The sequence below is a fragment of the Phyllostomus discolor genome, chromosome 7, assembly GCF_004126475.2.
Source record: "Phyllostomus discolor isolate MPI-MPIP mPhyDis1 chromosome 7, mPhyDis1.pri.v3, whole genome shotgun sequence".
Taxonomy (NCBI): domain Eukaryota; kingdom Metazoa; phylum Chordata; class Mammalia; order Chiroptera; family Phyllostomidae; genus Phyllostomus; species Phyllostomus discolor.
Genome location: NC_040909.2, coordinates 46,557,742 through 46,572,998, shown reverse-complemented (window position 1 = coordinate 46,572,998; position 15,257 = coordinate 46,557,742). Strand labels below are relative to the sequence as shown.

General features: G+C 56.2%; 1 protein-coding gene across 2 annotated transcripts; it reads right to left on the bottom strand.

Moving 5' to 3' along the window:
* Positions 1 to 1,415: 1,415 nt before the first annotated feature.
* On the bottom strand, positions 1,416 to 15,191 carry ITIH3 (inter-alpha-trypsin inhibitor heavy chain 3). 2 transcript variants are annotated; one of them, XM_028518850.2, is made up of 22 exons: positions 15,048 to 15,191; positions 14,371 to 14,391; positions 12,899 to 13,065; positions 12,712 to 12,816; positions 12,300 to 12,462; positions 11,648 to 11,761; positions 10,437 to 10,562; positions 10,031 to 10,147; positions 9,621 to 9,789; positions 9,040 to 9,165; positions 8,574 to 8,755; positions 7,245 to 7,430; positions 6,943 to 7,082; positions 6,163 to 6,317; positions 5,462 to 5,476; positions 4,370 to 4,393; positions 4,101 to 4,136; positions 3,823 to 3,936; positions 3,138 to 3,342; positions 2,258 to 2,430; positions 1,960 to 2,071; positions 1,416 to 1,628 (listed from the first exon to the last, which is right to left on the bottom strand). In XM_028518850.2, exons 1-22 carry the CDS (start codon positions 15,138 to 15,140, stop codon positions 1,499 to 1,501), a joined length of 2,673 nt encoding a protein of 890 aa, XP_028374651.1. In that variant the 5' UTR covers positions 15,141 to 15,191; the 3' UTR covers positions 1,416 to 1,498. The 2 variants fall into 2 exon arrangements, with proteins under 2 accessions (XP_028374651.1, XP_035886778.1); XM_036030885.1 differs by lacking the exon at positions 14,371 to 14,391 and having other exon boundaries at positions 15,048 to 15,155.
* Positions 15,192 to 15,257: the final 66 nt, after the last annotated feature.

The window sequence follows — 15,257 nt, the reverse complement described above, 5'->3', positions numbered from 1 at the left end:
TCTTCAGCTGACCCGAGACTGAATGGGTGGCAGGCTTGACCATTTGAGGATGCCCCTTCCCAGGCCTGGGCCCTTTGCACCAGCCTGGCGTGGACACCTGCCACGTTCGCCCTGGAGCTGGTCTCATGTGGTCCCTCCCAGTGTGGCAACAGCCTCCAGTCCACTAGCAGCTTCTTGTACGTGGCCTCCTGGCTGGGGGCTTCTGTGATGATAAATGTTTCTTCTGGGACTGCCCCCAATACCCTGCCCAGGACCCCAGGCTGGTGTCCCTAGGAAACCTTAGCCTGACTTGGGCAGAGGGGCCCCTAGAGTGGGAGATAGGAAAACCCCCTCATGACCCACGGCCAGATCCCATCCCCCCCACTGACATTCATAAGCCTCCCCAGGGTGACTTCAATCCCCCCCGGCCTTGCTGTGCCATCGAACAAAGCTGCCCACTGCTTCCTTCAGTGGGGTACCCTCTGCCCAGTATGCCCTTAGCCCCTCAGGCAGGGAGAGCAGCAGAGGCAAAGAATCTGGGGCAGGAGGGGTTCTGCTTGCAGAACTAGAAGCACTCTGTGTGTCTGGAACCCAGAAAGTAAGGGAAAGTGCCTGCTGTATGGAGCTCAGGAAGCTGAGAAGCCACAAGAAGAACTTCGTCTTTGTCCCAGGAGCAATGGGTGGGAGACGCCATTTACAGGGTTTTAGGCAGAGAGCAATGATTGGTTCTGCTCTGTAAAAGCTCTCTCTGGAAGCAGGGAGAAGGAGGAAGGGGCAGTCCCCACTGTTCAGGTGGGAGAGGCTCCCAGAGCCCCATGTCCAGGACCCGCTCTGACTCCTACCCCACCTGGGACTTGTGACAGTGCAGCAGGTGGTCTTCATGGGAGGTGACTGGAGGAACCCAAGGACCCCCAGCCCAGCTGGAGGCAAACTTAAGGCACCCATGGAAACAGGAACTGAGTCACTAAGCTATGTGCCCCCAGATCCTCGCCCAGGATGTTGGGTGCATCTGATGAGCGGATGGGTGATTGGTGGGAGGGTGGATGGCATGCACGTTTAGCGGCAGGCAGTGTCTGACCTGGAGCACTCTCTGCTTCTGAGTCATAGAAGGGTCTCCGGGCCTGAAGTTCCTGATAAGAGCTCCAGAGCCCCCCCGCCTTTTCTTACACCCCCCCTGGGCTCTGAGGTGCATTCAGCCCTTCCCTCCTTCTCAGAGCCTGTTTACTCCAGGGTCAGCTCTTGATTTTTTCCTTCCCGAACCATCATACATTTGACTCCCTGGAGTGCTACCCCAACCAGCCCCATCATTCAGGACCACTGCTGGGGAGACCCAGGAAGTTGCCTTCCTAGAAGCCAGCCCTTCCTTCGAGCTGCCACAGGACTGGCTGGTGTCCCCAGAGCAGGGGCTCAGGGAGGCATGCAGAGGCTGGCAGCAGTCTGGTCTCCACCTCAGCCTTTATTGTTGCCACCCCCCAGGCTCGGCTCTGTTCCAGGTGCTAGGCGAGCTGGACCAGCCATCTCAGAACAGGTCAGGGACAATGTAGTCGCTGTGGACTCCATCAATCAGCCCTTGGCCGTTGTTGTGGACGAACCAGCAGGACACCTTGGTGCCATCTCTGACATCCTTGCTGTAGTCTTTCTGGGAGCCCCTGCAAAAAAGAGAGAGATGCCGTGATGCACAGAGAGGGCAAGATAGTGGCCACATGCATCGACCTACTGTCGACAGAGGGAGTGCAGTTGCTAATTCCAGGAGTCCAGAACTCTTCGATCAGGAATGAGGTTGCATAATTACTTCTTCTAGGGGGCCAAACTTGGCCTTTTTGTGACTTGGAGGGCCCTAAAGGGGGCCAAGATCCCAGAGGGAAGTGAGGGTGCCCCACAGAAGACAAGAGCCTGCTGGGCCGATGTGTATGGGCAGAGAGGGCTCTTTCCTCCTGGCTTGTTACTGGGCAGGGAGAGATGTCAGATGAGTTCCCTCACCTGGTGACTGTCAGCTGATGGTTCTTCACCACCATCGTGGCCTGTGGCTTTGTGGGGTCGGAGCCTGAGTGGATGTCAGACACGTTAAAATCAAAGGGATGGAAGAATTGTCCTGGAAATAAAAGCATTCACACTGTCAGTCCCTGCCAACACCCCAGGTAGCACAGCCTCTGGCCTTCCAAGGTCAAGGCGGAGGCTGAATGGGGTGTTGAGTACTGGGTCTGGGGTGACTAGGATGGCCTTTCACACGGCTTTTCCCTCTGCCCTGTGAACAGCCTGAAGCTTGAATGTTCCGTACCCAGCAGTCCGTGTGTCTGCGCTGACATCCGGTGACTGTCCACCACGTAGAAGCCCAGAAAGTCAATGTGAACGGGATGTTTCTTCCACACCTGGTGCAGAACCACCACAAAGGTCACCCCATCTCCAAAGGAGACCACCATGTTCTTCTTCCTGTTGATCATCACGGACAGCCTAGGAGAGAAAAGGGGGCAGCAAGGGACACAGTGGCCATGACACCGGGCATCTGAATCAAGGACATCTTGGCAGGGCCTTCCCTGTACATGGCACCTGAGAGCACAGACTCCAGAAACTACCATGGGTGTTGGGGAAAAGACACCTCACACGTGCCGATGACACCCCTCACTGAGTGCGTCCTGGCACTTCTGTAAACAGGAGAGGGGACTGTCCTGGGAACCGGGAGGCCTGGGGCTGAGTCCTAGCTCAGCCACTGGCTTCCTGTGTGACCTTGGGCATGTTCTGCCCCTCTCTGAGCCTCAGTGGGAGTAACACTCCCGTCCTGACCACTAGGTTCTGAGTAATCCACAGGTATAGGAGAGGCTGAGGAGTTTGGAAACAAGTCAGTTCAGCCAGAGAAGATGCAAGTAGGATTATTGTTATTATCAGATTGCCACGCGCACCTAAAACTTTCATCCATGCAGCCCTTCCCTCAAGGTCAGCCCTATGACTGGTCCTCAGCTACCAACTCTGACAGGGCACCTAGGGGTTGTTTGGGGTCTACCATAGTCACCCTCCTCCTGGGCAGGGGCTGATCCCTGAAGCCACCGGTCTCCCCTGCGACCCCTTATGGCTCTACTGCCCTGGGGTTTCTCCAAACCCTTCGGGCCTCCTTAGATCATAGGACCACAGTGCCCCTCAGAGGCCCAGTAGTGGGGCCTTACCCATTCTGCGTGACCGTGACTGTGTCCAGCCAGCTGAATGTGCTCTGTGCAGCCCCATTCCACAGGGTAATCTTCTCAGGAGTCACCTCAATCCGGAAGTCCATCTGAGCGTTAGCAATGCCCAGTTTGCCAAAGTAAGTCTTTCTGGTCTCGGAGTTAGAGCTGTCTCTCTTGTCACTGATGATCTGCCCATTAACTGTGAAGCCTGCCAGAGACACGGGCAGTAAGAGACCAGTGAGATCTCCTGGGTGCAGCTGGCCTTCAAAGGATGTTCCTTCCCCCAGCCAGCTGTGGTGGGAAGCAGTAAAGTGGAGGTGCCGAGAAGAGAGCAGAACTTTGGAGCTAACACTATCTGTTCCTAGACACTCTTGGGTCATGTCGGTGGCTGAGGGCCCACATTGTAGACCTGCCTCTTGCCTGGACAAGGGAGTAGCATTAAAGAAAAACTATTCCCCAGATATAGGCTGGGCTCAGGGCCAGGCTGCCCTTAATTCTAACCATCTCCCAAACACACTGGCCCCTGGGGGACTTGGTTAGCCCATAGTCCTGGACAGCCCCATCCAGCATGCAATCTGCATATGAAGGTGGGTGCCTTATGGGCAGTGATGACCTAGTCCATATGCCTACCCTGGGGGTGTCCAGGCCTTCCCAGGAAGAGCCTCTGGCCCCGGCCCACAGCCCCCACCTGTGATGGGGTCCTGAATGAGGCGCAGCACTGTGCCTGGGTCTTCATCGATGTTGAAGCAGATGGCATCATCTTTCTCTGGGACATTGATGATGAAGTGGGGGTCCCCATCCACTGAAGGCACATCAGAGAAAGGCCTGGGTCCCGGGCCTCTCACTGTTCCTGGGGCCTCTCCTCACCCTCTGGCCCCTGTAGGATGGACTCCTAGACAGGCAGGAGGTGCTGGGCCCTGGGCCCTGGGCCCTGAGCCTTGCCCCAGGAGGAACTGGGGAACTCACCATAGTAGGAAGGTGGTGAAGGAGGGTTGTAGCTGTCTGTGGACACAAAGGGAGAGAGGGATAAACAGGATGATTGGGCTGGGGAGGCACCAGGACTTCGCCCAGAGTTTGATTCATGGCCCCCTCTCTGCTCCCTATTACTCTCAACACCCGCCCAGCCACCCCCTCTGCTCAGGATCCCACCATCTGCCTGTCCCAGAGAGCTGACTTAGGAGGACGCCTGTGGGCCATTTTCTAGACAGGGGACTGTGGCAGCAGCGTATACTCACTCAGGTAAGCCGTGGAGGGGATCACTGAAAAAAAGAAGCCAGACAGCAATCATGAGTGGAGCCTAGGGTGCCCCTCTCCCCAGCCCCCATGCCTCCTGCCTGTCTTGGGGCTACTGGTGTCCAGTGAAACCCCAACCATGACAGATAGAGAGCAGGGACGGGACCCTTAGGCCTAGGCTATGGAAATGTCCAGGGAACTCCTTGCTAGGGCTGGTGGTAATGCGGGCGTTGCTTTAAGGCCAAGGGCATGGCATTTTGGTACCACTAAAACGCAAGCCATTAGATGGTCAGCTACTCTGTCATGAGTAATGCTTACAACAGATATTGTCCTCTGCCCTTGACCTCCACCCAATTGGGGTGGGGTGAGGCTCACAGCTGTCTATTGTCCTTGGTAATAAAACACACACACACACTTATCATGTGCACATATGCACCAGTGACTGTATACTTGATATGGCTGTTCTAAGGGCAAAGCCATGACCCAGTCCAAATGCGCTGCTTGGATAGAACAACCTGTACTGATGGAGGCGAGGCAGGCAGGCAGGGGCTGGGGAAGCCCTGCCTGGTGGTGGTGGGCGTGTGGGAGGTGAGGTTCCAATTTTATGGTAAGAGAGGCACAGGGTGCTGTGAATTCCAGCTTGGGCACTATAACCAGGCTGCCTGGGCCAAAGTTCTGGCTCAGCCACCTGCTGAGAGAGTCCCTGAGCAAAAAGCCTTAACCTCTGTGCCTCGGTTTCCTCACAGTAAAGTGGGAACCATAAGACGACTCCCTCAGAGGGCGTCTGTGGGAATAATGGAGTGTGAGTGGCTGATGTGGGACAATGCCCATCTTGAGAGTCATATAATACTCTCATGCTGTCCCTCCTTGGGCAGAGGAAGCAATCCCCAGTCAACTGACAAGGGCCCTGAGGCCCAAAGAGGGGCAGAGCCTGGCCCAAGGTTGCTCATGAGTGGCTGTAGAACTGGGACCTGAGCCTGGGTGTCCTGAGGGCTCCTTCTGAGGCTGGGCACCTCCAGCATGTTTGGAAAGGTCTCCTTATTCTCTCTTGTCCCCATCCTGGGACACCCATCCCACTGCTAGCTGAAGCTCACCTGCATCCGCAAGCCCTGTGAGGGAGAATAGAAGAAATGTGTTAGAAGCCACAGACTGCTGGCCAATGCAGCCACCTTGCTGCCTGTCCATCCAACCAGCCCCAGGCTGTGGGCCTCCCATCAGCCAGCCGTGCTCCCATGGGGTGTTTGCTGGAACCAGGAGCTCCTGGCCTGACTCAGACCAGCTGTTTGCCTCCCCTGCCTCCCAATGCCAACCCTGCACCTCCTGTGCCCAGTTGCGGGGACACTCAGGAATCCCCTCTTGGGGTGTGGTGAGTGGGCCTGGTCCCAGCCTCCAGCTCTCACAGCCCTTTCTTCTCGCAATCCCCAGGCACATGCTCCAGGCTTAGTTTTAAGGCTGGGAGTGCTTCCTCTGGTCCAGCTGGGCCTCTCCATGTTGTGGCCTAAGTCCCTTCCCTGGAAATTACTTTGGGAAGGTTACTCACCCCTGTATTCATATCCCTTTAGAGACTCGGAAGCCCCTGTTCAGCTCACACCCCATTGTCCATGCTGACGGCTTCACCACCCCCAACAACACCCTCCCAGGCCTTCCTTTCCCAGTTTCCCTTCAGTGCCTTCTGGGCCAGCTCCTCTTCAGTGGGTCTGGGTCTCCCCAGCCTGGCCCACTCCTCTTCAGGGCCCCTAAGGCCCAAGTCCTGGAGGAAAGCCTCTGAGTTCTGGCCTTCACTCTCTGTGCCCACCTTCCCCAGGCTTGTTGGCAAGGGCCATCTTGTTCTCATGGTCCTCAGGCTTGGTCACCACCATAGAGGTCAGTGGAGTCACAAAGTGGTACTTGAGGGACAGGTCCAGGGCCTGGGCTGTGAGATTCTCCTTCTCATCCCCATGGGCATTCTTGCTATAGGGAGGGAAGTGGTGAGAAGGTCAACCTGGAGGTCTGCCCTCCCCACCTTCCCCTGCTCTGACTCCCAGCACCAGTCCAGGAGCCTCAGCGCAGCCTATCAGTGCTCAGAAAAAAACTGGTTTGCAGTTCCCTGGGACAGATGGATAGGCTGTGCTTCTTCTCTGAGGGGCCTCAGTTTCCCAACCTATAAAATAGAAGGGGCTTGAAATGGCCACTGCAGCACTCCTTCGTGATGAGTGATCAGCATGGGCCCCGCTCCGCACCAGGTACCTTATAGGCTGGTCCCACCTGAAAGAAGGCCGGCATGGCCCTCTCAAGTGGGCCCAGGCCCCACCTTCTGGGGACCAAGGGCCGAACCCCACCCTTCAGCCTCTCCACTCCCACCCCCAGATGCCAGGCTGGCTCTGCCCCTGGAACAACATTCAAGGAGCTAGGCAGGAAGGGGGCAGGGCAGCTAGGAATGTGTCTGGGGTGTGCTTCTTGGGGTGTGGCCCAGTCCTCTTCCTCTTGGGGACACCCAGAGCAGAGCCCTGCACAGGGTGATGCTGGGGCAGTGCTGGGGGCCTGAGGTGGGGGCCTGAGGTGGGGCCTGGCTGGGTGAAGGCTGGGCCAAGGTCACCGTTTCCCTAGCAGCTGCTCGATGGTGAGGTAGGCCCAGAGCCGCTCGATGTAGTTCCCAAAAATGTAGTCCTGCTCCTGCAGGGCCTTCTCCATCTCCTTCACGTCCACCTCCTCTGTGAAGGTCAGGTCATTGATGGCCTGGGCCAGGGAAGGAGAAAGGGAGAGGCTTGGGGAATGGAGGCCTGGACCCTGGCGGCCCCGGTCCAGGGGCCGCCACTGCTAGACCATCGGCCAGTAGGCACAGACTCCACAGGTGCTGCCCTCCATCCCCAACCCACAGCTAGCCCCAGCCCAGCTCACCCCATGACCTGCCACATTCGCCTTAAAGTTGTTCATGTCCTCGTCCACCAGGCGTCCAGCCACCACGATCTCAGAGCCATCATAGTAGTGCGGGTACGTGTTCTGGGTGAGGTCCAGGATAGCGTTCTCAGGGTACTTCACCTCCACCCCTGTCATCAGAGGGTTGGCCACCTCCTCATAGAAGCCCTGGAGTCCAGAGCAGGGACCCAGTCACCTCAGGCCGCCAGGATGGGATGGCACGGAGAGGACAGCGTGGGCGTGCCCTCACTGACACCTCCAAGGGTTGTCGAGCTGCATGGGCTCGGCCAGGCCCGGCCCCATCTCCACTTCTGCGTGGCCCCGCCTGTGCCCTTCAGTGTGTGGGAGCCCTCCCTGCCCCACCCCGGCACAGCCTAGGAAGAACACAGAAGGTGAGGATAGAGCTCTTGGCACATAGAAAGCACTAAAAAAATGTTGGCATGAAAGTAAGGAGAGAAGGACAGGGCATGGGATGGGAGCAGGTGGGATGAATGCCTGGGGGGCTCCCCTGCAGGGGCAGGGGTGCAGTTACCTGTGCCAGGAAGGAGTGGGGTTGCCAGGGTTAGGGAAACAAAATATAAGACATGCAGTTAAACTTGAATGTCAGGTAAACAAGAAGTTAAGTTTTAGCATAAGTATGTCTGTTATGGGATGAATTGTGTATCCCCAAATACATAGGTTAAATCCCTTACCCCTAGTACCTCCAGATGTGACCTTATTTGGGGATAGGGTGTTTTTAGACCTAACCAAGTTAAAATGAGGTCTTTGGGAGGGACCTCAATCCAATAGGACTGGTGTCCTTATGAAAAGGGGGAATTTGGACCCTGAGACAGACACACCCAGGGAAGATGATATGAAGAGACAGGGAGAAGATGACCACCAAGCCAAGGAGAGAGGCCTGGAAGATCCTCCTCTAAAGCCCTCACAAGGAACCAAGCCTGACAACACCTTGATCTTGGACTTCTAGCCTCCAGAAATGTGAGACAGTAAACATCTATTGTTTAAGCCGTTCCGCTGCCAGAACAGTGTTATGGCAGCCCCAGCACAGAAACAGTGTCTTATGCAATCTTTAGGGAAGACTTACACCAACAAATATCTCATTTTTAATCAGAAATTCATATTTAACCATGTCCTGTATTTGATCTGGCAATCCCATGGAAGGAGCAGATCTGCTCTGTGTAGCCCGAGGCTAAAACCAGAACCATTACTGCGGGGTAAGTGGTGACCACAGGTGGATTTCAACCTAAGAGGAACAGCTCCCAGAGCAAGGGGTGAGCGCCTCGTTCCGGGGCAGGCGCGAGCAAGGCACACCTGCAACTGCAAGTTGGCATCAGAATCCTCATAGATGCGCCGGGCAAACCCATTGTTCTCCAGGGCCATGCTGTCCAGGAAGTTATAATTCAGATTGTGGCCAAAGCCCAGGTTATATAAAGGGAACCTGCCTCCGATGGCATTCTTCACGTTCTCCTGGATTTTTTCAGGTCTGCTTTCACCTGCAGGATAAAGGGGTGTTCACAACAACCACCTGGACCAGGTCTGTCTGAAGAAATCTGACCCCTGCAAGTGCAGAACTGGTGGCGTCATGGCCGTGAGCCCTTTTTAGGGCAGAGGGTGGGGAGCCCTGGCAGGGGGAGGCAAGCCCCACTCTCCAGGGGCTCACAGTCTGCAGGGGATCCTGGGGAGAGCTGCCCAAAGTCTTACAGCAAGCAGGCTACAGAGCCCGGAGTGGCAGCCAGGCACTGTGGCTCGGATACACAGCCATGGCCACCTGCCTCACCAACATTGGCGTCCCCGTCGGTCAGCATGATGACGATGGAGGTGCTCCTCTCCGGGACGATGTTCTCTTCTCGAGCCTTCTTCAACATGTTGATGCCTCTCAGCAGCCCGTCATTGATGTTGGTCACTGGCACATGACAACACCGTGGGAAGGGGTCCGTGGGATGGGTGCTCAGGGGGCAGGGGTAGAGGAGCTCGGGACATTAGGCCCCTATAAAAACACTTTGGAAAATAGTCAGGTGGCCTTCCAGCCCCCTCACTGGGACGATCGGGGAGCAGTAAAGACATCACTTGTGATTTTCCATAAGAAACAGCCAATGATAAGGGTTCTCTGTAGCCTTATTTTGCTGGGATTTGTGGGGCACCATGATCATGGGTTAAAAACAGAAAGAAGGGGTTTTCTTGGATGGCAGAAAAGACACCCTGATATCAAGCCTGAGGACCCCCACCTAACTCCCACCTCTACCGGCAGCTAGGGTCTGCAGGGCCTGGGCCAGCAAAGTCTGTGCCCTGAGGAGGGGAAAGCAGGCTGCTCAGGCGGAGAGACAAGCAGTGGGAGCGGGCACCCCCCTCTGTTCTTACTTCCTTGATCACGAATACTATTCACAAACGTCCTGGCCTCCTGGATGTTCTCAGGAGTGGCTTGAACTAAATTGTCTTTCCAAGTGGTCACATCTCCACTGAACAGGATGAAATTCAGGTAGTCCTCCTGTTTCATATCCTCCAGGATTTTGAGGAGAGCATCCTTGGTCTGGGAAGGAGAAAGACAAGCAGACAAGAAGCTGGGAGAGGGAGCAGCAGACAGCCTGGTGGCTTCCCAGCCCAGGCTAGTGACAGGGAGCCTGCCGCCTGAAATGAGAGGGGCAGATGCTTTGTGCCTTTAATTATCCTGTTCCCCTCCCTCCTCTTTCACTGGAAATATCAGCTTTGTCCACTGGACAAGGAAATCTCTCCCCTAGATTCCTCACCCCTACTTGCACAGAGGACAGTACCTGGTCCAGTTTCCGACCATGCATGGAGCCGCTGACATCAATCACGAAGACCACACTCTTAGGCACCACAGGAAGGCCTTGGGGTGCGAAGAAGTGCACAAAGTAGCCATTGACTATCTGGAAAGGGGAGAGGCAGACTGGAGGGCCCTGTTGCTTTAGCAACTGCACGTTGGTGCTCTTGCGAATAGAAGCAGACACTCAGCAGGTCAAGAATATGCTCACTCCCACCTTCCCGAGTGTGCCACGCAAACTCTGGGCTATCTTCCACACCCATGCCCGACAGGAAACCCACACTTGGAATGAGGATCCAGGATGACGAAGGGACTACATGCAGCTACTCCCACACCAGTCTTCACCCCACTGTGAGGCAGAATTGACCAGCCTGACAAAACCAGTGAGGAGGTACCTGCACATTGGCCGGAGATGCTCTGTTCACATCATAGGTGATGATGAAATCTCCTTTGAGGAGGGAGTCTGTACAGTTTGGGCATGAACGCTGTTGGTCCAAGCTGGGCTTGAAGGACACACGGCCCTGAGTGGGGAAATGAAGAGCCTTGCTCAGCTTGGCCAGGGTCTGCCCACTGCAGACCTCAGCCGGGGGTGCCCCAGGGAGCGAGGCACAGCCCTCACAGGGAGGAACCCAGAGGCAAGCTCCTGGGTGGCCCTGCCACCACCCAGCACACACTGCCCTTTCGAGCACCTCTCTCCCCCTGGAGATCAGGGGCACCTCAGAGGGCAGGGCCTTGTCTGATTCAGCCTTTGTCTTTCCCTGTTCAGCTAAGTCCCTTGGCTCAGTGTACTTGGCATTCAGCACTGAGAAGCTACTTAGGGAGGGGAGTTTTGCACCATGTAAAGAAGCTTCCATGCTGGATGGTATGTGTTGGTGCCCAGGGGAGGGGGAGGAGGGAGGAAGCAGAGCAGGGAGGCAGGAGAGGGCTGGGGCAGGGCCACGCGCTACAGAAGCCACCAGCCCTCTGAGTGCGTGCTCCTCGGGCCTCACCCTGGAAGTCCTGAATGACTGGGGTTTACATTTCATGTATAAATCTATGCATCCACTTCCCACAACCAGCCAGACCCTGGACTAGCTAGGGGCTTGGGGACCAGAGTCAACCACCAGCACCAAGAATAAAATTCCCTTTCATCTTCCACCCCTCAGTGTGGAGTCAGTAGATCTAAATGACTCTCTCTGGGCTCGGTCTCCTTATCTGCAAAACAGACAGTAACCCTCCCTGCCCACGTCCCAAGGTAGAATGAGGTCAGGCTTTATAACTGGTTTCCCCCTCCCCCCACCGGTCACCAGTTCCAGCCCAGGCAACTGATGAAACACTTCAAGGTAATCAAGCACCTGCTGAAATGGAGGTGGGGGGTGGCAGGGGGGGACAACAGGTTGGGGGCTTGGGGAAGGCCCCTGTGGCAGGTCAGTTCCCCTGGCAGGTCATCATCAGCAAGCAGCCCCCGGCATCCAGCACCTCACTGCTGACCCAGGGGGCCAGGGAGACAATGATGGCTGCAGACACACGCACACTCACTAGCACCAGCCAAGCCCTAGTGCTCAGGGGTCCTGCTAGGACCTGTGTCCCTGCCCCTGCCCCCAGGCCTGAGAGGCATCTGTCCCACCTTTTTCCCTGAGAAGGACTTGGTGAGGGCACTGTTCAGGACATCATTGGTGATGAACGAGGCCTCAGCATCCAGCGTGCTGATGCCCTGGGGCTCGAAGATGTCTGCCTCGATCTGAAATGGCCACAAGGGAGGAAATGTTACTCAGCGACAGTGCAGAGGCCAGCCTCCAGGACAAGGCCAAGGGAAGGAGAGGGGTCAGTGATGGTGCAGGGACCAGCTTTTCGGAAAACTCTGTGGCAGCTACACCCGGTTTCTCCCACCAAGAGAATGACCTGCTGATGGTACTCTGACCCCAAAGCTCTCCCACTGCCTGCCTGATGGTGTCCAGTTTCTACCACCAAATGCTTTTCTTTGGGTTTCATATCTAATGTAGGTAATGCACATAACCAGTTACTGGCTACCCAGAGACACTGTGATGTCCCCAAGGGCCCAGAACCCAAGGATCCGGGTGGGTGCAGCCCAGCCTCCTCCTCTTGTCCCTGGTGCTGGGGCCAGAACCACTGTGATTCCCCAGGCTTCCTCAGCCAGTGCTGAGAGCTGGGCCTGTGGTCGTAGCCCTGCTCCAAGCTCCGTCCCAGAGGCCCATCTCCAAACCTCCATCCTGTCCCCCGCCCCAGTTTCAGCAGAGCCTGCAGGGGTCCTTGATTACCTCGAAGTGCTTGACCAGTTGTTTGGGCTGGATCTTAAGGTACATCTCGTACTTGCCCTTGTGCCTCTTCAGCAGCTCTTCATAGGTTAGCTCAAACGTGACCTTGCTGCCCGCAGCCACATTGACTGACACTGTGAATTTCTCCAACTTCCGCCCAGAGGCCCTGCATGGGGGTGCAAGACAATGATGCCCTACAGACTGCACAACTCCACCTGTCCTGGGCCTTGGGTTCAAGTCCCAACCCCTTGGGGGAGTCACCTACCCACTCTAAGCCTCGGTCGCCTCAACTTCAAAATGAGATAATGTGAGAATTATGGACACATTTTGCAATGATAATAATAACTGCTGCGGTTGTTGTTTGCAGCCCTTGCACACCAGGCATTCTCCCCAAAGCCTGGGGGTCCATACTCACTTGACCAAGCCTGCTGTCTGGCCCTGGGACACAGCCTTTTCATACTGCTTCTTGGCGACTTCCTTTTCCTTGACATTCCCAGGGTAGGTAACACCATCAATGGTCCTGCAGGGAGAGAGAGTTGGGGGAGCTCATGCTGGGCCAGACTCCTCCCAGAGCCCAGATCCAGCAGCCTGAGTGCACGCACAGGGTGAAGTTGGTGATGAAGGCTGTCTTGGGCAGCTCCACATCAAAGGAAACCTCTTTGGCGGCATCTGCCCGGTTGACGGCTCTTGTGGTGACGACATTGTGAGCAAAGCGGGAGGTCACCTTGCAGCTGATCTTGGTGCTGTAGACCTCAATGCCATCAACCACCTGTGGGAGAGGGGATGGCAGTCAGCAGTGGTGGCCTGCCAACCTGGGCCACTGGGAAGCCAAGTCTTCAACCTGGCCACTCCTGTTCCAAGCTTCTTTTACAGATTGCAAAGTCCCTGCCTGGTAGGTGACCCCTCCATTGTCCCAGTCACTCGTGCTGGAACCTTGGGTGACCTCCTCCATCCCCATGTTCAATTGGCCACCATTTGGCGATGGGAGCCTGGGCAGTCCCAATGCCTTGTGCATGCACCTGTCTTTCCGAGCACCTCTCTGCCCGCAGAGACCAGGGGCTTCTTGGAGAACGGAGGCCACGTCTGATTCAGCCATTGTTTCTCCCTATTTGCTGGGCCCCCCAAGTTCCTTAGCTCAGCCTGACTGGTTGCTCAGCAGCAAGAAGTCACTTAGGGAGGGGAGTTTTGCACCATGAAAAGGAACTTCATGTTGTGCCAAGAGGAGAGGGGAGGGGGAGGGAGAAGGGCTGGGAGAGAGGGGCAGGGTCCTGATCTGCCTGCTTAACCCTGTAATTAGTTCCCATGCAGCTTGCAGCCAGTGAGACCTTGTAAAGAAACAAATGTGACCCTCTCGCCCTCCCACTTAAAACCTCCTGTGCTGCCCATCACCCTGAGGACAGACAGTGCTTCCGGTGGCTCCGAGTTCCTCCAGGCAGGTCCTGTGTCCTCCACTTGAGGTGCTCCAGCCATGCCAGGTCTCTGCAGGTCTGCCCCAGTGGGGTCAGAGACCTGTTTAGCTCTTCCTGTTCACCTTTCACACTTTCATTTGGAAAGATCATGCTCTACTTTCTTACTGTGTCCTTTGGTAATTGCCTGATTCTACCTCCCAAATATGCACTTATTTCCAGTGCTGAGGGAAAAGCGAATGCGTGCAGTGGGCCTTTATGACCCCAATATCCTCTTTCCCACGGGCACTCAGTGGCCTGAGGGAAACTCTAGGGAGACATCTGGGTTAACCACGGATATGAGGATGCTTTGTGAGGGTGTGACAGGGCCATTCACTGTGTGTCCCCAGCCCAGCCTAGGGACCACAGCTGCTTGGTGAGTGTTTGTGGAAGGAAGGACTGGTGGAACGGCTGTCCTGGGCTGCACCTGGTGTAGTCCAAGAGGGCATGGTTCTGTGGCACTCTTTCCTGGGGGTCTTGAGTCACATGGGGGTCTGCCAGAGCAGGGGTCTGTGAGCTGTTGGACAGCTGTGTGGGACCTGCTGTTATGTCCCACCTCTTTAGCTGTTGGGCAACCAGCTCCATCTTGCCCTACTTCACCCCACACCATCCCTGGCAAAAGTCCTCACCCCTTCCAGGAGGCTCCGTTTCTGCAAAAGCAAAGATAAACACAAGGCCAAGGTCACTGTGGCAGGAGTGCAGGTTCTGGGCTGAGACAAAGATTCAGTGGTGACCCTCCCCCACATACACCTTGGAGGGCCTTTGGACATTAAGACCCACCCAGAACCACCTGGCAGAGTAGGCAGGGCTCTGAATAGATGGAGAAACTGAGATCCAGAGAGGGCAGGTCTCCAGGCTACCCAGGGGAGCTGGGCAGGGAGAATGGAATCCAGAGCTCTTCCCCTGCCCCACATACCCCAACCCACTCTGCCTTTCCCTGCACCCCAGGTCCATGAGGCCCCCTTACGGAGCACCCTGCCACCACTGCACACCACAGGGCCCAACTCAGCCCTTCCTAGAGGCCTCTGCCCTTTTCTCAGATGTGGACCTTTATGTTTCCTGAGCAAGGTGAGCAGTTCAAGGAGCATTTCCCATTTGACAGGTGGGGAAGAAAGGGGCCCAGGGAGACTTCAGAGCCTTGCCCAGGATTAAACGGTAAGTTCTCCCAACACCCAGCCCTGTCCCCTGCAGCTCATTGCCCTGCCCTCTCCCTCCCCCTTGCCCTCGCTCATGTAAAGGACCACTCAGGCTGGTGGTTTCTCGGCCCACACATCAGGCCCAGATGGTGAAGATGGGACAGACTTACCTCAAGCAGCCGGGAAGGGCTTCTCGGGAAGCCAAAGGCCACCGAGCCAGAGAGCAGAGCCAAGATGAGGCAGGGCCACCAAGCAGACGCCATCACTGAGTATGCAGGCCTGGCTCACACCCTTTATATGAACCAGCTGACTGGTAGGGTCGGTGACCTGCAGCACAGGGTGGGAGGAGCGGAGGCGGAGGCTGTCCGGGAAGCTGCAGC

What these genes read in the sequence shown, in the direction of transcription:
- ITIH3 (XM_028518850.2), bottom strand. Translation starts at nt 15,140, where the DNA reads ATGGCGTCTGCTTGGTGGCCCTGCCTCATCTTGGCTCTGCTCTCTGGC. An exon ending in GCCCTTCCCGGCTGCTTGAG is followed by an intron (nt 14,392 to 15,047) that starts GTAAGTCTGTCC and finishes TTGCTTTTGCAG; the next exon opens with AAACGGAGCCTCCTGGAAGG. An exon ending in GAGCAGCTGCTAGGGAAACG is followed by an intron (nt 6,318 to 6,942) that starts GTGACCTTGGCC and finishes CCCTCCCTATAG; the next exon opens with CAAGAATGCCCATGGGGATG.